Source organism: Pogoniulus pusillus, chromosome 1 (genome assembly GCF_015220805.1).
Source record: "Pogoniulus pusillus isolate bPogPus1 chromosome 1, bPogPus1.pri, whole genome shotgun sequence".
In the NCBI taxonomy this organism is placed as follows: Eukaryota; Metazoa; Chordata; class Aves; order Piciformes; family Lybiidae; genus Pogoniulus; species Pogoniulus pusillus.
In genome coordinates, this window is record NC_087264.1 from 28,526,771 (window position 1) to 28,542,207 (window position 15,437).

Genomic DNA, 15,437 nt, shown 5'->3' on the forward strand with positions numbered 1-15,437 from the left:
TGTTTTTTTTTTTTTAGGGGGTGGGGATGTGTACATAAATTAAAATAATTTACATTTAAAAGACAATTAGAAATTCCTGACACATTATTAGGCAGCAAAAAAGTATCCCTGGAATAATACTCCATCTGTACTTTTGATTTTAGGGAAAAAAAATAGGAGTTCTGCACATCTCTGTTGAAACTGAAAAACAGGTTATCACATCATAGCCATTTTTGACCTCAAAAAAAGAGGATAAAACAATCCACTGTCTTCTTTTCCCCCCAAACTATGCTTTTCCTAGTCTTATTAAGCTGCATTGCTCTCTTGTAACAGTCCATTGGCACACAGACATACATCAATGCAAAACATCTTGTTGAAGCTAGACACTTAAGTACTTAAGAAGTAAGAAGGCAGAATTAAAGCAGAGAAATACCTTGTGTTTCTTGAGGAGTTTCAGTGTTCCATCTTCATCCTTACCATAATCTTTGCTTGTCACAAGTGGATATTTTTCTGCTATCCAAGCCTCCAGGTCTGAAGTATTCATTAAATACTATTGGTTAAAAGAGAGAGCAAATACAATTATAGAATCAACCAGGTTGGAAGAGACCTCCAAGATCAGCCAGTCCAACCTAGCACCCAGCTCTATTCAGTCAACTAGACCATGGCACTGAGTGCTTCAGACAGTCTTTTCTTGAACACCTCCAGGGATGGTGACTCCACCACCTCCCTGGGCAGCCCATTCCAATGGCAAAACAATCTCTCTGTGAAGAACTTCCTCCTAACATCCAGCCTATACTTCCCCTGGCACAACTTGAGACTGTGTCTCCTTGATCTACTTTCAAAATACTCCATGTCGGGTTTTTTGGACCTACTAAATGAAGGGTGCACTGCAGCATTTACTGTGATGGTTTGTTAAACAAGAGATAAAGAACATTTAATTCCAAGAAATTCTATTCCACACTGTTTTTTTCCCTGTCATATCAAGATGAAAGAGGCCATAGATCAAAGACTTCAGTGCAGGGCTATTAAGGTCTTCTCCAGATATCAAAGCTTTGGTAGTACCTTTCAAGTTGTCTCACTATTCTTTTCTTCACATCTTACTTGATTCTTCCCTTCATTTATTCATTTAGGGTAAAGGCTAACTGCATAATATCAGTGTGATATTTTCTCCTTTCTGAGAAGTTCAAATCACCTATAAAAATAAGGCTTCATAAAGCCTATAGTATGGACAGCTATTTTTATAGGTGGAGGAAATAAGAGCCAGATAATTGAAGTCCACAGGGAACATAGTTTAGCAGAATCTGTGAAGTCCATATAAATGCAGTTTATGCTTAGAAAACTACACAACTACATGTGCTACCTGAATAATTGCATTCCCCCATGAACCACTGATGACAGAAAATTGGGATTATTGATATAAATATTTGCATGCAATTGTTCAGGTTCTGGATTTGTTGTTTGACTTTTTTTTTTTCCCCCAAATGGGCCAAAGATAAAGGTCTGGTATTTTGTAGAAAATAATAGGACCAAAAGTCCCCACTCTCTCTGAGAGCAAAAGGGAATTATCAGTTTCTCATTATCATTTTGCTAACTGGGAGAGACAAAGACTGGATGGCACAACATATCCTTTCTTTTCTGATTTCCTTGTCATAATTCTCCAGTATGAAGGGCCAGTTCACTACTTGTGTCAAAGCCTGACACTATATATAAAGATATTGAGAAAGGAACTACCACTAGATGAAATCGTTTCTACACACAGCTCTAAGGGGTGGGTATAGAGTCCAAGGCAAACCTCTAGAGCAGCAACTCTAGACAGGGGGCTGCAGTTAGCTGTGCCCAAAGTCCTCCATTCTCATGGGTCTCAACAACTGATGTGAATACCAGTTCCAGCAAAGCTGTTTTGTTATTCACTGTAATACTTTGGTTCTCTTGCTTGTCTGAAGAGGTTACTCTGTGAGCATTTTTCTGTAATGCCTGTACCTCCTGGAAGCCAACTGAGTGCTGCAGCTGCTTCATTCTCTCCTCACAGGCCTTTTCCAAGCCTTGCCAGGCAGTCACAAGCTCCTGACATTTCACACTTATTTGCTGACTTGATGGGTGCTGGTCTACAATCATTGTTCTTCCTTTATCCAGGACTCTCTGGACTTGCTGTTTGTGGGCATTCACTTCTGCCTGCAGTTCCTGGGAATCAGATAAAAAATAAAAATAAGAATAAATTAAGGGTACATGAGGACAAAGCACTTCCACATGCTCTTAGTCCTAAGCAAAACTGGCATCTGGTAATGGTGGGTGGAGCACAACCAGTGGACACAAGGATTGTTTGTGTCTACAATAGCTGCAGCCTCAGCCACTTGTCTCAGCTTCACTTGTACTATGCTCTGATCTTGTGCTGTCATTCAGGGAGGAGATGCAAGTCAGTAAGGTGGCAGCAGACATTCCTTAACTTCCCTACCACTTAGCATTACTCACCAAAGTCCTCAGTCTGGTACTCTGGCCTGGTTCTATCCCTTCTCCTTACCATGCACTGTCCAGCAGGCAGGAAAGTTTAGGCAATGAAGCAGGTCAAGGGATGAGACACAAGGCTGGGGGTGTTGAGCTACTGATGGGAAAATAAAACATCCCAGAAAATGAATGGTCTGGAGAGACATTGTCAGGAGTACCATGACAACCTTCAGATTCCTGATCCATCAAGCCTCCTTCCCTTCTCAGGTAACTTGCAATTCAGGTGCAGCAACATAAGAAGAGTTGCCTGCAGTACAGAGTAGCTCTGAGGTGACCCCCTAGCTATGAGAAATTGCTGCAAAGAGTTGAACTCTCAGAAATCAGTATTAACTTGTCTTTATAAATATATTGATTGTGGTTTGTTCTAACCATTTTACAGTAAGTACAGAACTGGAAAAAAACCAACCACACAAAACATTAAATGGCTGTCACTTGCTCTCAGAGAATTTAGCATGCACGTACCTCAAAATTGCATGCAAAATGAGGCATAAGCATAGAACTAAAATAGGATGAGCACACAACAGTCAAAAATTCAAACCAGGTCAACCCACAAAGCAAAAACCTCAAGTGGGTATTTTTTTATTTAATGTGAACTATGCCAACTTCTTATCCGCTCTTCATGGGAAGATCTACAACATTTCACAGAATAATAATATTGCAAAATATGACAGTTTTTGCAGCTCCCACAGGAATTTAGTGTTTGCTCTGAAAGTTATTCACTGCATTGCTGATTTGTCTCAATCCACTGGAACTGTTTTAGCTGGGCTAATGCTGGAATTAGGGAATATACTCATTGAAAGCTTGGCAATATATTTTGCTTCCGATAGCATTCCTGAAAGCCAGAAGAACTGGCTTTCTCCTAAAGGATAACTGCTCAGGTGCTGGTTTGCAGCCAGAAGTTAAATGCAATGTGTTATAATTCACTTGATAAAAATGATTTACCTTGTGCTTTTGCAACAGGCTTTGAGCCACATCCAAGGACTTGCCACAGTTGGTGGAATGGGCAATAGGCAACCTCTCATTAATCCAGGTCAGTTCCATGTCATGGTAATGGTAGAACTCATAGAGGTCCACTGCAGCTTCCAGCATCTTATGCCTCTCATCAAGAGGTGCTTGCAAAGACTCAAACCTGGGGATCATCCATTAAAAACATATTAAGGCAAATCTTTTTCCTGATTCTGACAAGGGAATTAGGCTATGATACTTCTGTGAAGATCAAAAAACACTGGACACTTTGCAATTAAATTTCAATGGTTAGTGTTGGCAGCACATATAAGAATCCCTCCTTCAGAAGGCTACTTTTAGCCAGTAGTCTTACATGATAACACTAAATACAAGCAGAGGAAAAGTGATTTTTACTTCTGAAGTTCTGAGCTTGTCCCATGATGTCTTATTGAATTCTATCTATGTCACTATTGCATGCTGAACCACTGTACCTCTTACAAAGTGTTGCATGACCTATGAATATGCAAAGGACTAGAGGAGGAGTGCAGCTGGCAAGAAGCTCAGTAATAAATGTTAAATTGGATCAATAGGCAACTGTGTAGATTGAAGCATAGTTTTGGTGCAACTGAGAGAAGAAATCACTCCTGAATACGAGTTAAACTTAATCAAGCCAAAGGCATTTTCTGAAAGGTAGAGCAAACAAAGTTATTGTCACAAGGAGCGGAGATAAGAAGAAAGCAACACCTCACCTTTTCAGATATTTCTGTGTTTCATCCAAAATCCGTTGGGAGTCGAAGTGATTGGTGGCCATTTTCCTTGCATGAGATACAATAGAGTTCATTTTCTCTGCCAGCTCACGTGTCTCATTTTCCAGCTGTCTGTGCTGCTTGAGTAGATCACGGCTGGAGCGCAAATCATGGCCTGTCTCAGATTCCTGAAGAACTTTCTCAATTTTCTCTATCTTCTTTTTGGCATCCTGTCAGGAAGATTGTGGCATGCTTGTACTGACCTATCAACATTGTTTTCTTTCTCTCATCCCCTCCCATGACAGCGCCCTGGACTCAGTTTTTAAATCCATGTCCTTCCGTGGTACCATGATGGCTAGGTCTCTCAAAGAGGCATCTCCTAGGAATACTTTGTTTGCACATTATTTCAGAGTACTCCTCTCTCTGAGACACTAAAGTAAATCACTAAAAGCAGTCTCTGTGAACTATCTTCAGTAACACAATGCAAAACAATCTACCTTCAATGGCTGCAGACTGTAGCTACAGCACAAAGCAGTTGCATGATAAACTGTTAGCAAAACAGCTTCACAGCATATTGTTCACCTTTATACAGTTTGCTTGGGATGGCAATGTACTTGGCAAATTGCCATGTCTCCAGCCCCCAGACTGACTTCAAGCAAGCAGTTGTGTTTGCAGACCATTGGCCCAAACACAGAGTTTTGATTGTTTTTCACAGAGTTGCAGTGCTGAGCCTGAGTTCAACAGTTTTGCATCTTGGTGCTGTGTTGGTGCTGTTATTCTGCTCTGAATTTTGAATAAGCTTGGTCAGTGTTGCATTGGAATTTCTCTCCTGAGACTGCAGACAAAACGGACACCTTAAAATACACTTTTATCTGGGTGGTATTCTGTTCTTTGACATGAGGACCACTTAACAGAGGAACCTGGCTCCCAGGCCATTCCCCCACTTCATTCTCTGTCATCTGCTAACCTGGAGCAGTTCCATGAGCTGCTCTTGCTGCCCAGCTTGTCTCAGTTTGTCACCTCGTTCTATCATCTTGCCATACAATTCTTTCCACTTCTTTTGAAGCTCTGACATCTTCTCCCGGATAGAATCTGCAGCATAATGGTTGTCTTGAATCATTTGGCTGCCTTTCTGGAGAAACACAGAGCATTTTGTATATACATATATATGTAAGTAAATATATCAGCAACTACGCAGTCTGGAACAAGATGGAAGACTTCTCTCCAAAATTGTCTTCACCTTTATCAGTGTTGCAAAATGCTCCTCATTAGCCATCATTTCCTTCTCAGCAGCCTCATGCCACTTCAGTTTGCGCAGAATGTTTGTTGGATCACGATAGGATTCATCTGATGTAATCTTATACTTCTCTTCCATCCATAACAGAAGCTCAGCAGCATCACGATTAAATTCCTTGCAGAAACAAAAAGGATTAAAGCGATTTAAGTTCTCATTTTGCATGCATCTGCAAGGTACCCTTGCTATTAGGACCAAGACCTTATTCTTTTTTCTTAATAATGAGTAAATGTGATACATTTTCTACAAATATTGTTCTACATAATCTCCTAATTGAAGAGTTATGATCTTGGGGCATTGATGAATTTTTTAAAGCACTTGGAGTAGTATTTCTTAGACCCTTTTTTAGATTGCTAGGTTATTTTAATATTTTTAACCAACCCTCCAGTGTAACTTTGCATCTCAACACTGGAAGTTAAGTTTAGTGCCAAAAGTATGATTACTACAAGTAACTGAGCCAAATTATCAAGTCTCAGAACAATAGAAAGTAATAAGCAGAACAAACTTATCTAGCAAACAAAATATTCTGCTGACATTTTTTAGTTAATATCTCTGGGTTTGTTTTGGTATTTTGCTGTGGTTATGGATTTGTAAGATTTATCACCAAGGTATCCCTTGCTTCCTGGAAAGTGAAGCTCTGTCTCATAACCAAAGAAGAAGTGAGTGGCAGTAGGAATGATCAGTAATTTGAGATTTGTCCCACAGTAAGACACAGAGTAAAGTTACTTCATACGTGTCTAGTCAGGTCTGGAGCATCAGTCCTTTTACCTGGAGCTGTAGGGAATCCATCAACAACTGTCTTCTCTTGGCATTGCTTTTTATGAGATGCTCCCACCTTTGCCGGAGGATGGCCATTCTCTCCTCAATACTACCAAGAAAAAGGAAGTTCAGAGAAGTATTGGTCATATTGGTTCTCTTTCATTGTACTGTAGCCATAGCTGTGCCATAAATGGAGTTTAGTTCAGCATCTCTGCTGACAGGATGAATAGTGATCAAACTGGTCTCATCTGGAAAGCATGCAAACGATCTGAACTTTTCTCTGGTATGGCTGTGTTACCTTAAGTGAATTGCAGTCACTTACATTTGACCAAAACACCTAAACTTCTCTCTTTCCCAAATATTCCACCTTAGCTAGTAATTTTCTCTGTGATACAAATACAATGAGGCTCTGGAACGACCTTCTGGTGCTAATACAGCAGGTAAGAAATCAGAATTCAAGAACTGTTTCATAAATTTGAGCAGGGAGTTTGCAAGACTTGTGATCACAAGAACATGGTCTTTTTAAGCCAAGAAGTCCATTCTGATAATACAGTTCTAGGTTGTTTTTTTTTTAAATGTACAGTTCCCCTTACTAGATTGTACTGACTCTAACATGGTAAAAGAATGTGCTGACAGTTCAGCTTCAGCTATAACATGAAGTTATTTCTTTGTGAAGTCTGATGTAACTTTTTAACAGCAAACGTTGATTTTAAAGTGTGTCATTTTGGTTTATGTAGGCATTTAATGAGTTAACATGAAATAAATTTTAATGCTATATGTAAATTTATCATACAAGGCAATTTAGACTAGTGTTCTGTCAAATGCAACTTCTAACCTAAAGTACTTTGCTTATTTGTCCTGAGAGGACAGAAATGTGTATATTTTGAAAATATTCATTTTCTCACCCTATATCCAGCAGATCACAGCTTGGAGGTCTCTTCTCACAGGTAATTTGTGATAGAACAAGAACAGCCTCAAGCTGCAACAGGTTAGGTTTGAACTGGACATTAGGGATTTTTTTTTTTAACAGAAGAGTGGTGAAGCATTAGAATAGGCTGCCTTGGGAGGTGGTTGTCAGCAGCCCTGGATGTGTTTAAAGGTCCTTTAGATTTGGTGCTTGGGGATATGGATTAAGGGTGAACTTTGTAGAGCAGGATTATTGATTCAACTTGATGATCCCAAGGATCTTTTCCAACCTGGATGTTTCCATGATTTTCTGTAATTATGTGAAATCCTGGCTCAGAGAAACTGGCACCTCACCCTAATCATTGTGTGTTAAAGTTAAATAGATCAGGGAGGAGTTTGGACTTACACACGAGATGCAAAGTGCCTGCTCTCTATTAGGCTCATTCCATTTTCATTAAGTGCTTCAACTCGTCTCTTCAGTACCATCAACAGCTGTTCAAACTCCTGATGTTGCTTCAGCAGGCTTCGAACAGCATCTACATGGTCCTGCATTTAGGAAAGAAAATTTGATCAATTTTTTTTCTTGGCCATATGTTGTTTCTGTAGCAATTAAAAAAAAAAAAAAAAAAAGAACTGTAGGCCTTGTTTTCCTCCTTATTTCCAGCAGGAGATAGAGTGTACATTTTGTGTGTTCCTAAGGATATTCAGAGCTACTGAATACCCAGCAGCAAGTGTTTAGGTTTGAGTCATACCTAGTTCTTCTGCTTTACGTTTCTGTTGTGGCTGCATCTTCACATTTTAAGGAAATCTGCATTCAGAACACAGGTGTGTGCAGTTCAAGAGCTCATAACTAAGTAATTCTTTATTCCACTTAGCTGATCCAAAGGTATTGATGTTTCAGTTTCAGATGACGGCATAGAAAATAGTGAGATACCCCAATCTCCATGACTGATCTTCTGAATACTGCCTGCATTTGTTTTCTCCTTTCATTTGTTTTAATATTCTTAAAATGCTCAATGAAAGGAAAAAGCTATTTTTTTTAAAGTCAAGTTTGTACTTCACCAAGAAAAAAAGATTATATGCAAGATGAAATCTTATTAGGCACCACATAAATCAGTTGTATAAAAATTATCTGATGTGTACAAACATAGCAATAAATCACCACTCTAGCTGGTTTTAATTTTTTTGAGTGACAGTAAGCTTTGTTCTCATTAAGATGAGAGAACAAAAGAACATTAATGAGAACCTGAAAGTTTAGTTTCCAAGTATTTAAATGCCATGATCTTAAGAGTGAGGAAATTGATTTAATTAAGGAAATTGTTGCTACTCCCTGGATAGGGAGACAAAGTAGGTGAAAACAACAACAACAACAGAAAAACAGCTACTGTACATACCCCAAGGTCATTGCCCCGGAGAAATGCCTCATGGCCAGAGAGGGCTGCATTGATACGGTCTCCTTCCCTATTGAACTTCTGCAATTCCAGGCCATCCTGCAGCTTTTTCTGTCTCTGTTCCCACAGTTTCTCCAGCTCTTTGTTCTCCTTGGCAAGCCTCTCCATGGCTTGGTGGACATCTACGATCCTGCCATTACTGGGTTGTTTATGGATTACTTTGTTTCCTAGCTCTTCCAGCTGCACAAATCTTTTCAGAGTGAAATAAGAAAAGCAAGATCTCACTGAAATGTGGAATATGGATTCTCTTTCATCACAGCTCTTTGTCTTCTTGGCAGCACCCAGACATTAAGCTTACCTCCCCTCTTTCACTTTTTTCCTGCCAGCTATGGCTGTGCACCACAAAGTGCAGCTGTTTATTTGCTCTGGGATACATATAGAAGGCAGTAGGTGATACTCTCCCATTTGGATTGGGTTTTTTCTTTTTAAGGAAGAGTAACTGGAACTTCCTAAGAGTGCAGGAGAACTGAAGAGGATGGCAAGTGGAAGCATACAGCTTGAGAATAGGAGGACTGGGGGAATTGGGACAAAGTGCAAATGACACTGTGTGTCAGGAGAGCTTGTGGAATACCACTCCAAATATACAGCTTCTCCTTCCCCCTCCATTGGTCATCAGGATAAGTACACAAAAGTTAACTGCATTTTGTGTTCCACAATTTCCTTATGACACTAAGTTTCAAGAGCATTTGTACAAACTCTGAGCATGACTTTTATACACAATATATGTACACAATGGATCTGTTTCATCTTTACAATATTGTCACTTTACCCTACTCTGTCCACTCTGACAGAATGTCTCTACCTTTCTTTCTGAGACCTAATTTCTTTCAGCAAGTCTTGATGTTCTTTCAACAATTGCTCTGCAGAAGCTACATCCACACCCATCTCCTCACTGCTCATCTTCTCCCGAATTCCTTCCGCCCACAGCAGGAGCCTGCGACTGTCTTGCAGGAAGGATTGTTGATTTTGGGCTTGCTGCAGAATGTCCTGCTTCTTTTGGGTCTCCAGCTTCAGTTTTGCCAGAAGCCTCTCCATGTTCTCCACCTGCTCTGTGATGGCCCTGCTCTCTGCAGGGTTAGTGTCCTTAATCCTACAAGAGGAAATAAAATACATTCAATTAGACAAACAAATGCTTCAAGAATTTAGACCTTGAAACAATACTCTGTCAAATGAACAGATTTTGAATTTACTCTTTCATTAAAAAACAAAGTCAGCTAAGGCAACAAATGTTCCACACTAGAAAGCTATATTGATGTGTATATGGTCTACTGAAGAAAGTGCATCCCTGTGAAAGACTCTAGTAACACTGTAAGGATTAAATGATTAATTTCCTGTTGTGAATGTACAGAAAGCTTGGAAAAGTAAAAAAAACTTTATATTTCAAATCAAAGCTTCTATGTACAGTTCTCTGCTTTCTCCATCATTGCTTCCTCCAATTACCTCTGGTTTTGGGACCTAAATGATACTTAGTTCAAAATGTGAAATTTCCATTGATAGAAATAATTTGTCAGAGCTGCAAACAACCCTGTGCTATTTGTCCTCCTATAACACTGAAGTCTAGAAGCAATCACTTCAACAACCACCCAGCCATATGAAAGAGAAATTACTTCAATCCAACAGGAAAAGTTCTTCAGTTTGGTAGAAAGAGAAACTTTACAAGCTGCTCATTCTCTTTATACCCATAATTCACAACATGATCTTAGAGAACTAGCAAAGAATATAGAAACAAAGTGCAGATTCCTTACGATTTTGCAACACTCCTCAAGTATTCAATTTTCCTTTCTATCACCAAGACCTCTCTCTCAACTGTAGAGAGTTTACGTTTGTCTGACTCCAGCCCAGCAGGTGAGTTCCCTGGTTCCAGATCCCTGAGTTGGACCATCTTGTCTTGCAGTAGTACTCCTATGCTCTGACAATCCTGAAGAAACGTCCTTATATCAGCCATTCCAATCAGCTCAGAGCCCTTCTCCTCCTTTAGAGTTTCCATGGATTCCCACCTTGGAGAGAGACAACCAGTTACTTGCATCTAGCCTCAACCATGATTTCAAAACTTGGCTTCAGCTGAAGAGCATATTCAATTTATAGCCTTTGTTATACACAAGCTCTCTCTTTTCCATTCAGAAAAAGTCTGGTATAAAGATCTCATCAGCACATAAGTGGGTTGAGGGGGTGAATAGTAGTACTCCTCAACCTTGAAGTTCATCTCAGTGCTATCTCAAGCAAGAGGACACTGCTCAGGTGACCAGAACATGCTGGACACCATACCAATAAGCAACAGTGGTAGAAATCAGGACCTATCTTTGCCTCTCACTTCACGCTGGGTGACATCATGCCAGGCTTTCACATGTAACAGGTACTAAACATATTTGATGAAATCAAAGAGGGGTTTATATCCCTTTCAATATTTGTAAAGAGCACCATCACTCTGATAGTTAAGCAATCAAATCAGCTGCTGCAGTGCAACACAAACAGAACTGCCTTGCATCCATTGCTGTCACCTGTGCATGGATTCATGTTGTTCTTTACACACACACTAACTGCTGAATTTAATTTCATCAGTGTAAAGGGTCTAGAAGCACTTGCCAGTATTGGAGGAATAACACCAGGCTTAGGGCCAGCCTAGAGCCAGTGCAGCTGACCGCTGTCCCCTTCCCACTGGTGACAGTGGAGACAGGCTGCCAGGTAGCTCTGAGGATTGAGACTCACAGATTGAGAGACAAAGCTATTTAGGTTGGAGAAGATTGAGAGAAGATCTTATCAATGCTTGTCAATATCTAAAGGGCAGATAGCAGGAGGATGGTGCCAGACTTTTTTCAGTGGTGCCAAGGGACAGAACAAGGGGCACAAACTGAAATACTGAAATTTCCACCTAAACATATGGAAAAAAATGTTTTTCCTCTGAGGGTGATGGAACACTGGACCAGGCTGCTGAGAGAGGTTATGAAGTCGCCTCCTCTGGTGAGATTTAAAATCATAGCACCACTGGATGCAGTCTTGGGCAGCCGGGTCCGAAATGTTGGACTTGATAATCTCCAGAATTCACTTTCAACCCCCACCATTCTGTGGTTCCCAGCCCTCCCAGCAAATAGGTCCTTAGCCAGGCCGCAGCCCTGTCCCCTCACCAGAGACTAGCCAGGCTGCAGGGACTAAGGGCTTTTCCCCAGAGACTGCTATGGCCAGGCCCCAGAGAGCAACCCCTGCCCCTTTCCTCCAGGCTCAGTCTGGTGGCAACAGCCGCATCTGAATACAGCATGTCTCAGCCACATGGAAAACCTCTCCCTTCATGACAGCTCTTAGAAGCCTACCAGACAGTTATTCTCACAGTGTAGTCTAGATCAGGTATGAAAAGTCTCTTTCCTAACTGATGCCCTGAGACAATCTTATTTCATAAGTAGCACCTTTACCTGCTGTTGATCTCTTCCAGCCAAATTTGGATCTCAGCATATTTTCTGGGACTGATCTTTCCATACTTACTAGCTAAGTTTTCAATATCTCCCAGCTGGCCTTTGCCTGCAGCCAGTTCCATTAAAAAGCTCTAAAACAGAAAAGATGAGAGAATGCAGAACTTGCAGGTTTTTAATTTCTCAGGACACAATCCTCAATAATTCACCATGTCCACTTTCCTAGTTAGTTTCTCCACTTACCTGTCTGCTGACACCATACACATCTGTGCACATAGCTTGCCTATGGCCCTCCTGACCTCCCCTGGTGAGCACACCATACCTATGCATGCATGTCTCACCCCATTGCAAGGCTTTTTCTTCATCTGGTGCTTTTCACCAAGTGGCATAAGGTAAACCACAAAATAGATTCCTCTTGTATCATGATATTTGTACAGGGGAAGTTAAAGGGACACAGTTCAATAAAATTGACATAGTTCACACAAAAGAAATATCTGATCTGTGCATGACTTCAGAAGTTGAAATGAATGCAAAGACTCTCAAAACTTCATTTTCCAACTTGATGTGTTCTTCCCAGGTGAATCTGGTTTAAAAGGTGTCATCTATGAGCAGGAAAAAGGAGTACCTGATATTTCTGCTGCATGACTTCCACATTGTCTGCTTGAGGCTGAAGAGTCCGGAAAATGTTTTCTTTTTCTTTCATCCATGACTGAAATTCCTCGCAAGAGCTACAGAAGCGGTAATATCCAATCATCTCTTCCAGAGCCTTTTTTCTGTCCTGTAAAATATTTGGAGACTTAAGTATTGCTGGAATAACTCTCTGTTGTTTGAAGGGGGGAAAAAAGATCCTTGCATTTAATTACAACACATAGGTAGCAGCTTTGTAGTTTTGCCTGACACTGCCAAAAGAACAGAACACATCACCTTAAGATCTCAATACTTCTTTCCAGAACAACAGTGTTTTAAAAGCATAAGAGAAGCAGTTGGAGAGTGTTCAGTCCCTGAAAGGCATCGAGACCACTTAGCTGCTTGCTGATGATGACTGAAGATTTACCTCAGTAAGATGTTTTTGTTGGTATTTAGGGCAGGATTTTGGTAGGCAGAAGCAAAAGTAATAAATGCAGAATGTAGATTACAGTTGTTTGTTTTTTTTGGTATCAGATAAGACAACCCAAAGATGTGGGAGCTGGAGCAAGCAAGCAAGCAAGCATTAAGAAGGAAAAAAAAATATTACAGAAGAAACTCCACTCTTCATAAAGTAAAAAACCTAGAAGGTAAATAGGAATTTTGCCAACATAAAATGTGTTTTGATGCAAAACCTCAATGGTAATCTCAAGATCTGAAGTTCCACAGGACTTCACAGGATTGAGACACATTATTAAACTGAAAAGCAGAAGCTAGCACAGCATTTAACCTCATTCTGGACTGGAGCATTTTTGAGAACTGCAAAGTACTGAAGGGGATACTATACCTCAGCCATGCTCTGGAGATTTTCATAAAGTGAGTCTATTTCATCTTGTGTCTTCCAAATATTCTCTGGAAGAAAATGATCATCTGGACTGGAGGTTCCAGGGAATGCCGTTTCAGGTGTTAGCAAGGTTCTTCTGAATGATAGCCTATTTTTTTGATTTAGGTTACTTGGGACTTCTGTCTTCACCATCTGTTAAGCAAAATTTAACAAATTCAGTGGATGAATATTTCTGCTGTGGAAAAAAGTTTCATATGGGAGGAAAATTCGGGCTGCCTAGTTCAAATCACAGAGTTCTGACTCTTCCAGTATTTGTTTGAACTTTTGCTTCCTTTGCTTTATTTTGGAAAAAAAAAAAAAAAAAAAGAACCAAATGACTGAAGAATGTTTTAGTTTTGTTTAGAGAAGAACTTTCACCCAGCTCACTTCGAAATATATTGAGCCAGTAAAAACTCTCCTTTTGTGTCTGCATCAAGGTTGCTTTCTCTCTGCATTTGGAGGGTTTTTTAAAAATCAAAATTAAAAAATTGCCAATAACTCAAGGAATTGACTGTGCTCACAGTTCTATTTGTGATGAGGCTTTAGAACCTGAGCATTTCTGGTTTCAAAGCCTGTGAGTGCCTGGGTGAATAAATGCTTTTACTAGCACATCAATACCATTGTGGCATGCTTTTTCATGTTTAATAATGAAGCAATACATTTTTTACTCTAATAAAACTTAGTATTGAAATGATGAAGTAAAAGAAAGGCCAAAAGTGGTACTCATAGCTCTCAAACTGGTTTGGCTAAATACTGAGTGATCACAGAAGTCTTAAAGAAGTAAAGTATGAAATATGTCACCCATCTCTCCTGAGTTCTCCTGTTTGAATGAGCTGATTTCAGGTCAAAAGTTCCCTTTCTAGTCAGTGAGAAAGAGGGGCACCTGCAGAAGCTGAATTTATCCCATGTGCTTTAAACATCCACCCTGGGATGGCATGAATTGCTCCTGAAACTGTGTAGTTTATCACTACATTAGGATACACAAAGAACCTGTGAAGATGTTAAGTTTCACTATGCTTTTTGAAGCTGATTGAAATGAGTAACGTTATGAGAACAAACAGCGAGACCTTATCTAGGAGGGCCAGTAGAGGGATCTAATATAGACAAACATATTTCTAACATTTCACAGAACATTAATTAGATGGGCTATGAATACCCCACAAATTTCTTTATAATCTAAAAATCTGCCTCAATTCTATTTTTTTAAAAAATACTCTAAATAGCAAAAGGTAGCCACTTGTTTGGATAACTTGGAATATTCTATTCTGGCAAAATCAAAATATTTTACACAATTAAAACCTATTTTGCAGAACCTTCACAGAATCACAGAACCTTGGATGTTGGAAGGGACCTCCAGAGATCAAGGACAAACCCCCTGCCAAATCAGGATACCCTAGAGTAGTTCACACAGGAATGCACCTCAGTGGATTGAAAGTCTCCAGACAAAGAGACTCCACACCCTCTCTGGGCATCCTGTTCCAGCGCTCTGTGATCCTCAGTGTAAAGAAGTTTCACTTACATTCTTCAGTAAAATGTGACACAAACTCATTTACTTACTGCAGCTGGAGCTTGCTGTGCTGCAACTTCAGCTTGCTCTTTCAGACGCCTCATCTCAGAGGAATAGGCTGCAATCTCCTTCTCCAGGCGCAAGTGCCGATGTAGCAGTGCTTCAGCACTTGATTCATCTTTTCCATAGTCCTTGCTAGCCAGAAGGGGCTGCTTTTCTCTCAACCATGAGTTTGCTTCATCAATGTCAGCAAAGTACTGAAGGAACACAGGGAAGAAAACTTCTGGTTTCATTCTGAAATAATAAGACTCAGAATCTCTTTTGAAAATGATGAACAAAAAGAAATGCCATTAGGTCTGTAGCTATCAGGTTACCTCCAAGCATTATGAAAGCTTTGACTATAAGGTAGCTCTAAATCTGTGATGTATTTCATAGTCACA

General features: G+C 40.1%; 1 protein-coding gene across 1 annotated transcript in view; it reads right to left on the minus strand.

The window, feature by feature from the left end:
• The window catches only part of SPTBN5 (spectrin beta, non-erythrocytic 5), a 97,773-nt gene that overhangs the window by 67,174 nt on the left and 15,162 nt on the right, over nt 1-15,437 (minus strand). Inside the window, exons 11-25 of the mRNA XM_064146220.1 lie at nt 15,048-15,254; nt 13,455-13,643; nt 12,609-12,761; nt 11,987-12,117; nt 10,328-10,579; nt 9,385-9,672; nt 8,526-8,772; nt 7,538-7,677; nt 6,235-6,334; nt 5,413-5,583; nt 5,140-5,304; nt 4,176-4,402; nt 3,424-3,610; nt 1,960-2,160; nt 413-529 (exon numbers count right to left, since the gene is read on the minus strand). Of these exons, the coding sequence (XP_064002290.1) occupies nt 413-529; nt 1,960-2,160; nt 3,424-3,610; nt 4,176-4,402; nt 5,140-5,304; nt 5,413-5,583; nt 6,235-6,334; nt 7,538-7,677; nt 8,526-8,772; nt 9,385-9,672; nt 10,328-10,579; nt 11,987-12,117; nt 12,609-12,761; nt 13,455-13,643; nt 15,048-15,254 (2,775 nt within the window). The remainder of the gene's footprint in view (nt 1-412; nt 530-1,959; nt 2,161-3,423; nt 3,611-4,175; nt 4,403-5,139; nt 5,305-5,412; nt 5,584-6,234; nt 6,335-7,537; nt 7,678-8,525; nt 8,773-9,384; nt 9,673-10,327; nt 10,580-11,986; nt 12,118-12,608; nt 12,762-13,454; nt 13,644-15,047; nt 15,255-15,437) is intronic.